The 14,301-nt window shown below is 46.5% G+C and overlaps 1 protein-coding gene and 1 pseudogene across 2 annotated transcripts; one reads left to right on the forward strand and one right to left on the reverse strand.

Moving 5' to 3' along the window:
* The first annotated feature begins 1,335 nt into the window (after positions 1 to 1,335).
* LOC136453827 (uncharacterized) lies at positions 1,336 to 6,386 on the forward strand. Of its 2 annotated transcripts, XM_066454383.1 has the most exons (13): positions 1,336 to 1,676; positions 1,767 to 2,448; positions 2,793 to 2,877; positions 2,994 to 3,083; positions 3,224 to 3,297; positions 3,820 to 3,904; positions 3,994 to 4,083; positions 4,209 to 4,339; positions 4,850 to 4,931; positions 5,016 to 5,063; positions 5,466 to 5,538; positions 5,617 to 5,720; positions 5,996 to 6,386. In XM_066454383.1, the coding sequence occupies exons 1-13, from the start codon at positions 1,484 to 1,486 to the stop codon at positions 6,113 to 6,115; spliced, it is 1,857 nt and encodes a 618-aa protein (XP_066310480.1). In that variant the 5' UTR covers positions 1,336 to 1,483; the 3' UTR covers positions 6,116 to 6,386. The 2 variants fall into 2 exon arrangements, with proteins under 2 accessions (XP_066310480.1, XP_066310481.1); XM_066454384.1 differs by lacking the exon at positions 5,996 to 6,386 and having other exon boundaries at positions 5,016 to 5,107.
* Positions 6,387 to 6,683: 297 nt separating this feature from the next.
* On the reverse strand, positions 6,684 to 14,077 carry LOC136455471 (phenylcoumaran benzylic ether reductase Pyrc5-like; annotated as a pseudogene).
* Positions 14,078 to 14,301: the final 224 nt, after the last annotated feature.

The following is a 14,301-nucleotide window of genomic DNA, read 5'->3' on the forward strand; positions in this document are numbered from 1 at the left end:
TTCGGAGGGGTTTTAGTAGTGAGTGGCAAACTTGTAGAATGGCGTAATCCTAGTTGTGAGAATTCCGAATCTATGGTTAAATGAGGGCAGCGATAGTACTGAATTGGCCTGACAAGAACGGTGAATACTCAGTAAATTCAATGTATAAGTTTCTTGTCACTGTCAGCAGTGATGTCTGAGTTAGGCCTGTTTTTTTTTAATCTTATGTACAACTTGTTGGCGGTAGTAGCATTGGCAATTCATAATAATGGTGGACTAGTGCTTGCTTGTAGAAAAGAATCTGAAGCCAAAACTAATTTTCCCATTAATAAAATAATATTCGCTCTATCCAAAAAAAATACAATCCTCACTCCTCAAAGAGTCAAACAATATGTACAAAGAAGTACCAACATTTATGATATTGAATAAGAATCATTAGATTAATTATAGAAAACAACGGCCACTCTAAATAGAGACATGAATACTGATATTTTTTCCTATGAACTTGATCAAATTTAGAAAAGTTTGACTTGTTTGAAACTTGGAATTGCAATTTTCTTTTGGTATATACTAAATTAAGGCAGGTGACAATGATTACTACGCTGGGTGGGCCGATTCCTGATCGCCTTTAGGCCTTTCCGAGTCCATCAGACCTCCGGGCTCAGCCTATGACATCTGCGGCCCGTGTTCAACCTGGCCAGCATCTGTCAGACAGCCCAGCAACGGTCCCGGCCCACAAGGCGACAGCGCTGCTCTCCCTTCGCAGGACCGTCCCACTCCACCCTGGGAACCAAACAACGCCGGCCGGACGTCCGGCCACTCTAGCTATAAGTGGCAGACCCAATCCGAAAATGAAGGTAGGACGGACTTACTTACCGACTTAGACTACAAATTCTTTTACTAAAAACGAAAACGTGCATAACATGAACAAAAGCTGTAGAACTGCAAACGAGACTCAAGATGGTACCTTTTAAGGTATGAATCCACAATAATGCATATTTCAATTGAGAATTATAGAACAAAACTTGTCAATTTAAAAGATAAATCAATTAGAAAAGGGCTTATGAAAGACTTTTCCCCTAGTACCTCTTGTTCTTTTGATTCGGCAACATCACGATTGGGCCGAGTTATATGACTTGTTGAATTTCTAAGCTTTTCAAATACCATCACAAGATTTACAGCTTCGACAGGACCACCGGCCACACAACAACGGGGCAGCGCACAGCCCACCGGGGCAGCCGAGAGCCCGAGATGTGGAGGTTGTGGGTTGGTCTCCCTAATGCCTAAACGAGGCCCATGGCCCAGTAAGGCAACAGGCTAGCTAACGGTTCAGAAGGCCAGAAGGCACAAGCCCACTCCATGCCGGACGCCTGCCTGTCGCCGTATCGTCGTCAACCTCTCGACTCCTCGAGCTCAGCTGGTCGGGCGTCGCCGGGGGGTTGGGTTCCTGGCCGGAGGGGAGGTAGGGCGACTGCCCAACCTCGCCCTATAGGTCGGTCCGCCTATGCTAGCGATGGCGGAGATCGCCGGCGACGAGGCCCCAACGCCTCCTCCTCCTATCTCCGGCGAAGTCTCCACAGACCCGTATACTTCTACTCCTGCCTCTACCGGCAGCAACAACCCGCCGTTGCGCACGACGAAGCCCGGCGTGAAGCGCCTCATTCTCACCGCCTCCGTCCTCCTCTCCTTTCTCGTCGGTACTACCCACGACCTCCCCTATGCTATGGCTAGTGTTTTTGTGCACATCTCTGTATAACTCGCTCACATCTCTGTATGTCTCTCTTTAGGACTGCCCTTCCTACTGAAATCTACCGAGATCCATCGTTCGCCGCTGCCTTCGGACGCAATTACGGCACTCGCCCACCGCCTTCACTCCACTCCGCCCTCCTTCCCATGCGTCCTCCACGCGGTCTTCCTCCGGTCGGTTCCCGATCGCTCTGATGCCTCCCTCACCCGTCGCCTTGAGCAATCGATTTCGGCCCAGCTCCAGCTTCTCCCAGCCACTTCTACTGCCGGTAATGTCTCGGTATCAGTCACCGTTGAGTCGGCTGGTGGCTGTTCCAGCAGTAGCAGTAACGTTGACTCAGGTTGGCAGTGTGGCACTGTGACCAGTGCAGACCTGGTGATTGGCGATGAGGTGTTCGATGAATTGCTGCACTCAGCTTTAGGCAGCGGTGTAGGGGATGGGTCTAGGGTTTACACGGTTGTGGTTGTGGAGGTTGATGACGCAGAGGGTATGAGGATTGTCGTTGGGAAGCACCGGCATGCTTGGGTGGTTGGAAAGGCTGATGAGGTTAAGGCTGTCTCAGTTATTGGCAAGGTATTTGCCAAGTATTTCATGAATGGGGGTATTGAGGAGGGTGAGGCAGGCATTGGGAAAGGCGAGTTCATGCCAGTTGGTTCAGATGGAAATGTTGTTCTATCCTTTAGCTTGTTGAATGCTGATCCAAGTGATTGGGTGTATGATTGGTAAGAACAAAATTCGCAACTCTGCTATACTTCTTTAGTTCTGCTGTTCCTTTGTTGTTGTGCTAATATTCCCTTCCGTATCAAATTGCTATAAAGATTCAAATTTTGTGTTCTATGTTAGTTGTTTAAGTACAAGTAATGTACAACATATTACATATTAGACTGCATCAAGAAAATACTTGTGCAAAACATTCATTTATCTAGACAATGGGGATATGGTATATTTCTTATTTACATCAGTTAGCTGTCCTGTAGGCTATGTTTAGCTTCCTGCAAAAATGAAACCTATTTTCCTTTGCTGCTGCTGCTGTTGGAATTTTCGCACTTAGGCATTCTACATGCAGGGATTTTGAAAAGATTGGTGAGAGGATGTTGAATCCTGTGGTTGAGGCACTGCGACCAATTGCAGAAATCAATATAGAAAGTCAGGTGCTAATTTGCATTAAACTAAGTTATCTTCTTCCATTTCTTATGAAAATCATGATATTCCTTTTTGCTTAATATTGTCGATTTTAATAAGTAATAATCCTATCACTTTGTTTCAGGTTTTATACCACACTCCTAAGTCATCCTATTCTTATTCTGATGATAAACTGGGTGGCAATGTCCTTAGTATGGGAGACATTCCTTTCTTTGTATGTGTCTGACTTGTCTTGTTGAAACCATTTGCTCTTGATTGTACTACATGTTATCCATAGCTTGCCACAATCATCTATAGTTATTAACTGCGAGTTCCAAAAATTTAATCGCTCCATGAAAAATATGACGTTGACAGGTAAACTCAAATGAGTGGCACTTGGATACATCAATTTCAGCTACAGGACGATCAAAAGTTCTTCAATTTGTGGTGTATGTTCCTTGGATCAAACTTGATTGTTAACCTCTGTTTTTTTTTTTTTTGTACATTAAACTTTTTTTTTTGAAACTGTACATTAAACTTTACTCAAGTGTCAAAACCATGATGTAATATAATTTGTTCTCTTCAACAAATTTTCCTTTCTTTTTTTTTACCATCACATCATCATTTTCCTTTGTTAAACTTCTGGTAGATATAATGTGTCCATGATGTTTGTTTTTTCTTTGGACTGATGAAAACCTAAGAACACAACCCGTTACAGAAAATGTCATGTTTTCCCTATATTTCTGATTTTTAAAGTGTCAAGTGCGCGCAGATAAAAACATCACCTTGATGGTTCATTTATCAAGTTTGCTTATTACTTGTATTTTGTAAACAATCCAAAATGCCAGACCAACACCAAAAGCTAATTAAACCATTACAAGCAAGAGAGAACTAAACCAAGATAAAAGTTTACTATTAGAGTACAAATGTTTTTCGATGCTCTGCTGAACCGTTTATTCAATAATCATCAGATACATTCCATCTGCAAGGGAATGCCCATTATATTTACAACTTCCTGACGGCAGGCTTTCAAAAACTAATGCATTTATATCCCCAGTAAGTGGTACTATACCTAGCTGTAAAAAACTACCTTCTTTCTGTTACGCATCTTGCTATTTACTTGATAGCATTATTTTGTTACATAGATGTGGGGAGGTGTTCTCATCTGGAACCCACCGGACTGCTCACTTGATTCCAAGAAGACTCATGGTACCCGGAAGAAAATGTCATCTCAGGTATGGATTTTATCATTTTATTGCCTCTTTGATATCCTGGCATGTTCATATGCAAAGGCTACCCTTTCAAGTCTTCAAATACCCTTTTTGCAATAGCATTATTGCATTATTTGTATTTGAAACAGGAACTTATGGAGACCATCGAAATCTTCATTGGACAACTAAGGCAATTGTTTGGTCTGAAACCATCTTATCTCTCACAAGATATGGACATGCCAACTAAATTTGTAGTTAGTGAAAAGGGGTTCACAGAATGGTAAATATTTTCTCAACTGGCTTATTATATTTAGCACAGCACAAAAATCATCTTTCTATGGTGAAGCATAATATCACACGATCTGTAATTTCTATCCCATATTCATTACCCCATGGGACAACATTTGGTGATAATTATTATCGTTCTGATTATACACTCTGCATATTCTCAAACTGTCAGTACTATAGTTGCATCACATTGCTTGTACCAATACATTATAGAATGGACCATCTCACCCTTTGAAAGTGTTAGATCGATCAGAGTGAACCGGGCCTTCACCAAAGGTAGATGATGTCAATGTCTAGATGTTCTAGCAGTTCATTGTGAACACAACTGTTGACAGTTGCAAATCATATGTTTGATGGTATGCATTCACAAACAAGTCTGATTGTCCCATAGGGTTGATTTTTGAACTTTTCAAATTCTAAGTCCCTGCCCCTCAAGAAATGAACATAAAGCTCTAATGATCATTTTGTGTTTCTTACTCCCGCCTCTCTTTTTCCCTCGCAGGGAGTTAGATTTATTATATCGACACCATGCACGTTCCAATCTGCTGTCATGCCTCACCACGTTGGAGTCTCTATCCAGTCTGGTATGGCCCATCTGAAACCAGTGCTTAATGATATACAAAAGGCTGATCTGCACGCGGGTGTCACTAATGTTATTATGTGGCCAGGTCCGCTCTCTCCCTAGAATGATTGTCATGGATGAAATTGGAAGACAGGTTCTACCTTCTACCACTCTTGCTAGATGGGAGCCCATTGATCTGTAAAGTAGTTTTTATCTTTGTTTTGGTTATGCGCAGTTAAAGCAACAGAAGTAGTTACATTCAGATAATATGTTTGTTTAAATATTTCACTGAACCTGCATCATATATGTATCCTATGTGTTGTTGTATCTTATCTTGTACTTAAAACACTTGTGCATGGGTTGATCTAATTGTTTACGATTTTGATTATAGCATATGATCAGTTAATAGCGAGCTTAAGCTGTGGTATTGTATCTTACCATGTACTTGAAACACTTGTGCATGGGTTGATCAGATTGTTTACAATTTTGATTGTAGCATATGATTAGTTAATAGCAAGCTTAAGCTTGTTCCAACCATTTTCATTTTCTTTTCCAGGTTGAGCTTTCTCTTGAAGCTGCAAATTTAGCTCAGGGAAATGCAACTCTAGGAATAAGTGACTCTTCAGCAGGCAAGTTGGCGATAATTCGTTCCTTATAATGTCCTTGCACTTTTATGAACATTTGCTGAGAATTGTGCTGATGTACAGTATATGCAACAAGAGCCAGGGCATTGGCTGAGGATGCATTTTTCCATCCATCCATCATGTCAATCAGTTATGCTTCAATTGAGCACTATTTCGCCATTTACATGGTCAGTATACTATTGCAGACTTGTGTCAGCTTTCCAAACTTTTGTGATGGTGCTCATAATTTTCTTTAATCCTGAAAGTAAAGTAAAAAAACCTAGTTATCATTCGATTCTTCAATCATCTATTTTAAAATCTCAGAATATAGCTTACCAATCTGCAACACATTTTGTCAAACTATAGAGTGGCGAGATGACAAGCATACATCAAAACCCATGTGCATGTTAATCAGTACTACATTGAAAAGGAATTCCTATTGAAAACTCCATACTTTCTGCAGCCATTTTTCGCACCAGTTTCCTTGCATGTGCTTCTGGCGGCAATCAAAGAGCTAAAACGTTACAAGGCAGAGCGAGCAAAATATTCTGCATTTCTTGCTTCCCAGGCGACATCCTCCTGATCTGGTGGTGATTAGCACGGATTTGCATCAGAAAAGTCTGAACATTTATATGAAGCTGATGGTCGCTATTGGTACTGCACATAGTGGAGAGCGTGCAGCACTGCAGCGTCACTTGTTCAGCTCACGGAAATGGCTAGGATGTCCAGCTGATGTCAGGCAGAGAGCTATACTTATCATGGGGTTAAGTGCTTGTAAAGCTAGCTGCATGCTGTAACATAGTCAAAATTTCTACCACTTGAAAAGTTCTTGTAACCCAAATTTTGTTCTTCTATACCTCGTACGGTCATGCCTACTCACAAGTCATATCAAAGGATTTCATTTTTTGATTTAAAAAGAACACATATTAAGAATCCAGATCGAAGTTGCGATGGTTAAAACATTGCTGCAAAATCAGAGCGTCTGACAACTGAACAAACCTGTGTTGCTTTAGGTATTACTAGTATTATTATGACATCTAGTTTAACAGTTTCAATCATGCAAGTCAGCTCCAAATTTAGCCAACAATAATACAGTGCTTCAAGCTCAGGGAAACGCAAACTGAACAACTTTTTATTTCTTGATACGGTTGGGTCTCGCAATATTTAAAAATCATATGGAGTCTTAATTGCCACAAATACTTTCCTATAATTCAGTACTTGAATGGTGCAGTCAAAATAGGATCTAGGAATTCAAAGGAACTTGTTCAGGTATTCATCCACGGTAGTGTACTTGACATCAGGGTAAAGGTCAGTGCCTTCAACTCCAAAGAAAGGGTCAATCTCAAAATTGGTGTGGTCCCCCTTCACCCACCCAGAATGTCTGATTGACAGCGCTATGTTCAATGGAATTGGAGACTCTGAAACAGATCAGAGAGTAAAAAATGAGGACAAAAGTTTTACTGTTGTAAGGCTCCAAACAGCAGCCTGTTCGGCAGGCCGTAAACGATCGTGGATTATTTACTGCTGGCTGGTTTGGTGTAAGAAAAAAATATTATTCGCTTATAATCTATGATCGTATATGAGCAAGCGAACAAGCTGCAGATAAATGAGGACAAAAGTTGAGCCTGCTATTTTTAGACCTTGAATCTTCTTCAAGACATCGTCTTCTGGAATGTACACCCTTTCAAATGTCTTCCCAACTTTCTTCTCCCAGAGTGAGATAAGCTCATTGTGAGATAAGAAGTTGCTTGGTGGCCTCAGATATAGGATCTTATTCAGGGTTCTTGGATCATCTACAGCTTTTATTGTGTAGGTGCCAACATCCTCTTCTGTTCCAAATATTGCTATTGTCCACACAAAAAATATATAAAATTTTCCGCAAAAAAAATTTATAAATTAACTAAAGTGTATTCATATCTTCCTTAGTTCCTTTCATTGTAATTTGTATACAACCCTACAAGTACATATTGCTTTGATTGTACGACCCACAAAAAGGTAAGCTACATATAGTCAACAAATTGTAATTAGTCTTACCTTTCACATTTCCATCACCTAAGATGAACCTTCAGCCTGTTCAGCAGGCCGTAAACGATCGTGGATTATTTACTGTTGGCTGGTTTGGTGTGAGAGAAAAATACTGTTCCAACTTATAATCCACGATCATATACGAGCAAGCGAACAGACTTTATCTATTGGAAGGCCTGTAACCCCAATCTGTCCAACAGCTGGCAAGAAACGACCAGCAAAGAAGTTGGAGGATATATACGTGTAGGGGATCCCCTCGGCCTCTACGGCACGCCTTATACTAGCTTTGGCAGCAAACACCGATTTTGCAGGTTCAACCGCATGCACATGATCTACGTCATTCCCAAACTCCGATGGAAAGAATCTCTGGAAAATACTGCAACATTACACAGTAGCATATACAAAAGCAAACCTTCAACATTTACACAATATATTTGGATTTAAATCAGTGAAGCCTGTGAAGCCAAAAGGCAAGGACTGCCTGGTGTTCAAAAGAAATAAATAGGAATGCTCAACACGATCTCAGAGAAACAAATAAAAAAATCAATTAGCTTTCATTTTTCCTGCGTGGAGTTGGAAGACGACGAAAGAGACAAATATACATAATCGTAACATTAAAATGTCCACAACAAACTAAAAGATATACACAAATGACATTTTCCATTGAGGTACAGTAAGTTACCTTTATGTTTCCAGCATCTTTTATTGCTGAGATAATGCGGGTTTGATCTGGCAGCTGTGCATAACCCACCGCCGAGATCACAACATCTGCAGATTCCATTGGCACCACCAAGCTCTCATGGTTGTACAGACCCCCCTGATGACGTGGCATAAATTTATCAATTACAACTCTGTGGAATCAAATCGTATCATTATAGTGACGATAACACATAGAATGATTATTGTACTTATTAGCATTACATTGATTGATTTTAATACATATAGCAAAGATAGCTGCATCCGTGTAAAATATAAACCAGTGGCAGTTCAAAAATCAGCATATAGATACGTGTACCACCGACCTTTACCAGAGCTATGGCCCACACAAGTTACCAAATCTCAAGTTTTGTCCCATTACAAATTAGATACTTAATACTGAGAATTATTATTCAGTAGCATTAATGCTCTGAATCTGAGCTAAGGTCAGTATAGTATGCAAAGGGACTAATATGTGATGGTGATTGGATCAGGAATGGTAACGCAAACGCGAACGTAAATAGAACACTGTGGTAACGTTAACAAAGCATCTTAAAACAGACTTTGTTTGTTTGTTTCACTTGCTGTAACAGTAATGGGAAAGCTGAAAGCAATCTCTAGAGAGAACGCTGTGATGGCCTGATGGGAGTTGTCAACGCTGTCAATTATCTGATGGTCTAAGATTCTGGACCACATCGATGGCTTCCCATGGGCACAGATGTCGCAGGGCACCAGCTAAGGCGGAGCCGCAGAGCGGGTTGATGGGAGACGATCGCGATCTGATCGATTACGCCGGGGAGAGAGTGGTAATAGCTTTGTATAGGCTGGTATCTGATAACTGTGGGACTTGATCACGGGAGGGCTGAAACAAACAAGTAGTAAAGGAATCTGTTACCGTCCGTAACCAAATCATGTTACAGTTTCCTCAACCAAACACTTTGGTACAATTTTGACCAAGGCATGCGTGTCGGGCGGCGGACAGAGAAGCACGGAACCGCCGCCACCAAGGCACGCGTGAGGAAGCAGGCAACCAGCGTCGATGCTTTGTAGCTCCCCGCGCCCTGTGCGACCTGCCACAACGCTTAGGGAATAGGCCAGCCGTGGGGGTCTGCCCCCAAGACATGGGCCGCATCATCGGAGGCGACCCGATCCACAAGATCAAAACGTGCACGGCGCTGCTCGACGTGCACCGCAAGACATTGTATAATACCAAATATGCTATTTTACTTGTAACCCTATCCCTCCAGACTATATAAAGAGAGGCAGGGATCTTCTAGCGGACAAGATACATAGACGATCCATCAAGATCTATCTACTACATCTCAATACAATACACCAAAGACACAGGACGTAGGGTATTACGTCGATCAGATAGCTCGAACCTGTCTAAATCGCTGTCTCTGCGCCTTGTGTCACCATCCAGTTCCTAATTACGCGTATCCCCACAGACAAATCTACCATCGCGAGATACCCCTCGGTGGACTACCGACGATATTCTATCGACAGATCAACAACGCGTTCTCGTCGTCAGTCTCGTGGAGATCCATGTCGGTCGACGACGACGATTCATCGCTGGCTACATTAGCCCCCGCGATAGTAGATCCGATCTCAGAACCACCTCCGAGGTCGTCTTCACCAACAACTCATCGCCCATCAGGTGCTCGCCGTCAACGCCGACCAGACACTCCGTCCAAAGCTAAGTCACGTTTTAATATTCTTCTAAATATTCTCCAATCTCCGTATATCGCCATAATATTTCTCTGAACTGTTTTCTCTATATTTGCTCTCCAAACGATTTTTCAAACCATTAAACAGTCATGTTGATGCTCGGACGTCTCTAGAGACGGCCCTGTCTCCGGCTCCTCTCTACACGTGCTACGGGCTCCGTGCTCTGCGTTATGGGTAGTCGGCAGCGGCTCCTTGGTCACGCCTGTTCCTCCTACGTGTGCACAGGCTCCGCGCTCGACGTTATGGATTATGGGCTAGCTAGGGCTGGAGACTCAGCTACATACTAACTGTTCGGGCGATTTATATTAAACATAAATATATTTTCACGCCAACTGATCACCGAACTGCATACGTCGTTTCATCACCATTGCTGATTTTTCTCTAGAGTTTATTTATTTGTGCGTCATGTACTACCCGTTCTATATATTTGTATTACAGGATCATCGTCCAGGTGATCGGATCACTTGGTGCTCGGACTTCTCCACCGATCAACTGGTCAGATCGCTTGGTTCATGGACTTCATCGCCGACTAGTTGATCGGACTATTCGCCGGTCGCTTCTACTTAATGCTCACTTCACCACCGACCAGTTGACCAGACTGTTCGTTGCTCGTGCTTCATCGACAGCTACACCGGTTACTCCTCAGCACTCGGATTCTTCGTGCTCGAGGACTAAGTGGGCACACTTCACCGCACGAACATCGTCGCCTACGCCGGGGGCTCCTCGGTGCTCGGACATCGCCGCCTACGTCGGGGACTCCTCGCTCCTCGGTGCTCGGTCATCCCTAGCGACGTCGAGAACTCCTCGGTGCTCGGTCATCGCCAGCGACATTGGGGACTCCTCGCTCCTCGGTGCTCGGTTATCGCCAGCGACGCCGGGGACTCCTCGCTCCTCGGTGCTTGATCATTGTCAGCGACGCCGAGGACTCCTCGCTCCTCGGTGCTCGGTCATCGCCAGCGACGCCGGGGACTCCTCGCTCCTCGGTGCTCGGACATCGCCGCCTATGCCGGGGGCTCCTCGGTGCTCGGACATCGCCGCCTACGTCGGGAACTCCTCGGTGCTCGAACATCGCCGCCTACATCGGGGACTCCTCGCTCCTTGGTGCTCGGTCATCGCCAACGACGCCGGGGACTCCTCGCTCCTCGGTGCTCGGGAATCGCTAGTGACGCCGGGGACTCCTCGCTTCTCAGTGCTTGGTCATCGCCAGCGACGCCGGGGACTCCTCGGTGCTCGGACATCGCCAGCGACGCCGGGGACTCCTCGCTCCTCGGTGCTCGGTCATCTCCAGCGACGCCGGGACTCCTCGCTCCTCGGTGCTCGGTCATCGCCAGCGACACCGGGACTCCTCACTCCTCGGTGCTCGGTCATCGCCAGTGACGCCGGGGACTCCTCGCTCCTCGGTGCTCAGACATCGCCAGCTTCACCGGGGACTCCTCGGTGCTCGAACATTGCCGCCTACGCCGGGGACTCCTCGGTGCTCGGTCATCGCCGACGACGCCGGGGACTCCTCGCTCCTCGGTGCTTGGACATTACCAGCGACGCCGGGAACTCCTCACTTCTCGATGCTCGGTCATCGCCAGCAACGCCGGGGACTCCTGGCTCCTCGGTGCTCGATCATCGCCAGTGACGCCGAGGACTCCTCGGTGCTTGGACATCACCGCCTACGCCGGGGACTCCTCGGTGCTCGGTCATCGCCGACGACGCCGAGGACTTCTCGCTCCTCGGTGCTCAGACATTGCCAGCGACGCTAGGGACTCCTCGGTGCTTGGTCATCGCCAGCGACGCCGGGGACTCCTCGCTCCTCGGTGCTCAGTCATCGTCGGCGATGCTAGGGACTCCTCGCTCCTCGGTGCTCGGTCATCGCCACCTACGCCAGGGATTCCTCGGTGCTCGATCATCGCCAACTACGCCGGGGACTCCTCGGTGCTTGGATCTTGCTATATCTCATCGGTGTACTATCAAGCTGCTCCATGCTGTTCGGATCAGGGTGTTGATCTTGGGCGGCGCGTCTGGGGTCTTGATACGCGCATGTCAGATGACGTCGGCAAGCTTTCTTTTTCTTTGACCCTACTACAAGATTCATTATTCATCTTCCAGCAGGCTTGGGGACTAAGTGGGCACACTTCACCTTGCGGTGAATGTGCTTGTTCTTATCTCGAGGCTACGCTCGGGGACTGGCTGCCTGCTCGGCTGGTCTTCTACTTTCTGACCTTGGCACCACATGACTACGTCATCTACTGTCAGGCTCGGGGACTAGCTGTGGGGGTATGCCCCCCAAGACATGGGCCGCACCATTAAAGGTGGCCCGCCCCACAAGATCAAGGCGTGCATGGCGTTGCTCGACGTGCACCGCAAGACATTGTATAGTACCAAATATGCTACTTTACTTATAACCCTGTCCCTCCAGACTATATAAGGAGAGGCAGGGGTCCCCTAGCGGATAAGATACATAGACGATCCATCAAGATCTATGTACTACATCTCAATACAATACACCAAAGACACAGGATGTAGGGTATTACGTCGATCAGATGGCTCGAACCTGTCTAAATCGCTGTCTCTACGCCTTGTGTCACCATCTGGTTCCTGATTATGCGCACCCCCACCGACAAATCTACCATCATGGAATACCCCTCGGTGGACTACCGACGATATTCTATCGACACCAGTGCTTTAGCAGCTAGAGCAACCACCAACATCGACGACGCCCAATAGTTGTTTGACGAAATGCCTCCAAGGCAAGCCGTTCACCAAACTAACACTAGGCCCATATGTCCTCGACCCTAGAGACCTATAACAAGGTGGGCACTTTATCCTTGGCCATGTCTTGCTTGTGTTCTCAATTTCAAATCTTCTATCTAGATTTTCCCAATCTATTTTGAAGGTAGAGGTTGCAGCCGGCATGAGCACAGAAGCAACTTCTCAAACTCTCAACCAAATCAAGGATGTAAAGAAAATCGCCTTGACGCACTGGCGGAGTCAGTGGCAGCACGGTACCGAACCCCTTTCCCAACTTTCCTATGCCTTCTATGTTGTAGCTAAAGGATGCCCTGGTGAAGGAGCATGTGCTTGTTGCAATAATAGAGCTTGCCATGGAGCTGAGTAGGGTGATTAGTACCTGCACTTTGATTCCATTTTTTGTAGGCAAAAGGGGGCGATGCAAACCTGACGAATGGATTTTACAAGCATCCAATGCACAAGGATAATGCATTTCAAGAAAAGCCACATGCAAGCTTGATATCTCTAGGTGAAATTGTTACTGTCAAATGTTATTCAGGCTCAGTCCCAAATATTTTTCCCACCCAAAGGATCATAACATTGTTTAATCTGATGATGGGGACAAGGATGTCCTCCTCCTCGTCCACCAGGTTCCCCTCGACATGGAGGAGGGGCCAACGCCCCGCCTGGCGCACCTCCTCCCCTCGCTCCACCGCACGCCTCCCCCGCCCCCGCCTACCCCTTTAGCTTGCCGCCCCCGCCGCAAGCTATCGCATCCACCGAACATCGCCTCTCCTTCCGCGGTAGGCTTGGCATCCCCTGCCACTGGGAAGACTGGGTCGCCAAGCTTCGCCCGCTCCATGCTCGCCTCTGGTGCCACCTCGGCATCCACGACGCCATCCTCGCCTCCACCCTCCGCTTCAAGCGCGACGCCTCCGTCATCCTCCACCTTGCCTCCTTCTGGTTCCCTACCACCGCTAGCTTTGCCTTCCCCTAGGGGGAGGCCACCATCACCCTCCAGGACATCATCGTCCTCGCCGGCTTCCCCACCCTCGGTGCCCCAGCCCTGGCCCCGCTCCTGCCCCAGTGGCGCCTCGACGAGGCTGCCCTCAATGGCATGCGCCTCGGCTTCAACTGTAGCGCCTACAAGAAGGCGCACCACTCCGCCTAGGTCAAGCACTTCCTCATCGACGACAACATCGACCCCGTCTTCGAGCACGCCGCCTTCCTCGTGCTCTGGCTCACGCGCTTCGTCCTCCTAGGCCACCTAGAGTCCACCATGTGCCAGGTCGTCTTCCCCATCATCGTCCACCTCATGCACGGGGAATGCATTGCCCTCATGCCTGCCGTCCTCACCTCCATGTACTGGGACCTCCATGAGATCAAGGCCTTCCTCGGCGCTACGGGCATCGCCGCCACCGCAGGCAACACTGATATGCTCTCCTCCTTATCCGTCTACTCGCCCCTCCACATTCTTTAGCTTTAGATGTGGGAGCGCGTCCCTACCCTCAGGCCAACAAAGGTGAACCTACTCATAGCGGGTGACCCACTTGCCGCTCGGTGGCACGATCTGAGCAGGAAGCTGAACCCGGCGCAGATACG

The sequence above is a fragment of the Miscanthus floridulus genome, chromosome 5 (assembly GCF_019320115.1).
Source record: "Miscanthus floridulus cultivar M001 chromosome 5, ASM1932011v1, whole genome shotgun sequence".
NCBI lineage: Eukaryota > Viridiplantae > Streptophyta > Magnoliopsida > Poales > Poaceae > Miscanthus > Miscanthus floridulus.

Coding starts and splice junctions, on each gene's coding strand:
- LOC136453827 (XM_066454383.1), top strand. CDS start 1,484: ATGCTAGCGATGGCGGAGATCGCCGGCGACGAGGCCCCAACGCCTCCT. Junction 5,539..5,616: donor AATAAGTGACTCTTCAGCAG/GCAAGTTGGCGA, acceptor GCTGATGTACAG/TATATGCAACAAGAGCCAGG. Junction 5,721..5,995: donor ACTATTTCGCCATTTACATG/GTCAGTATACTA, acceptor TACTTTCTGCAG/CCATTTTTCGCACCAGTTTC.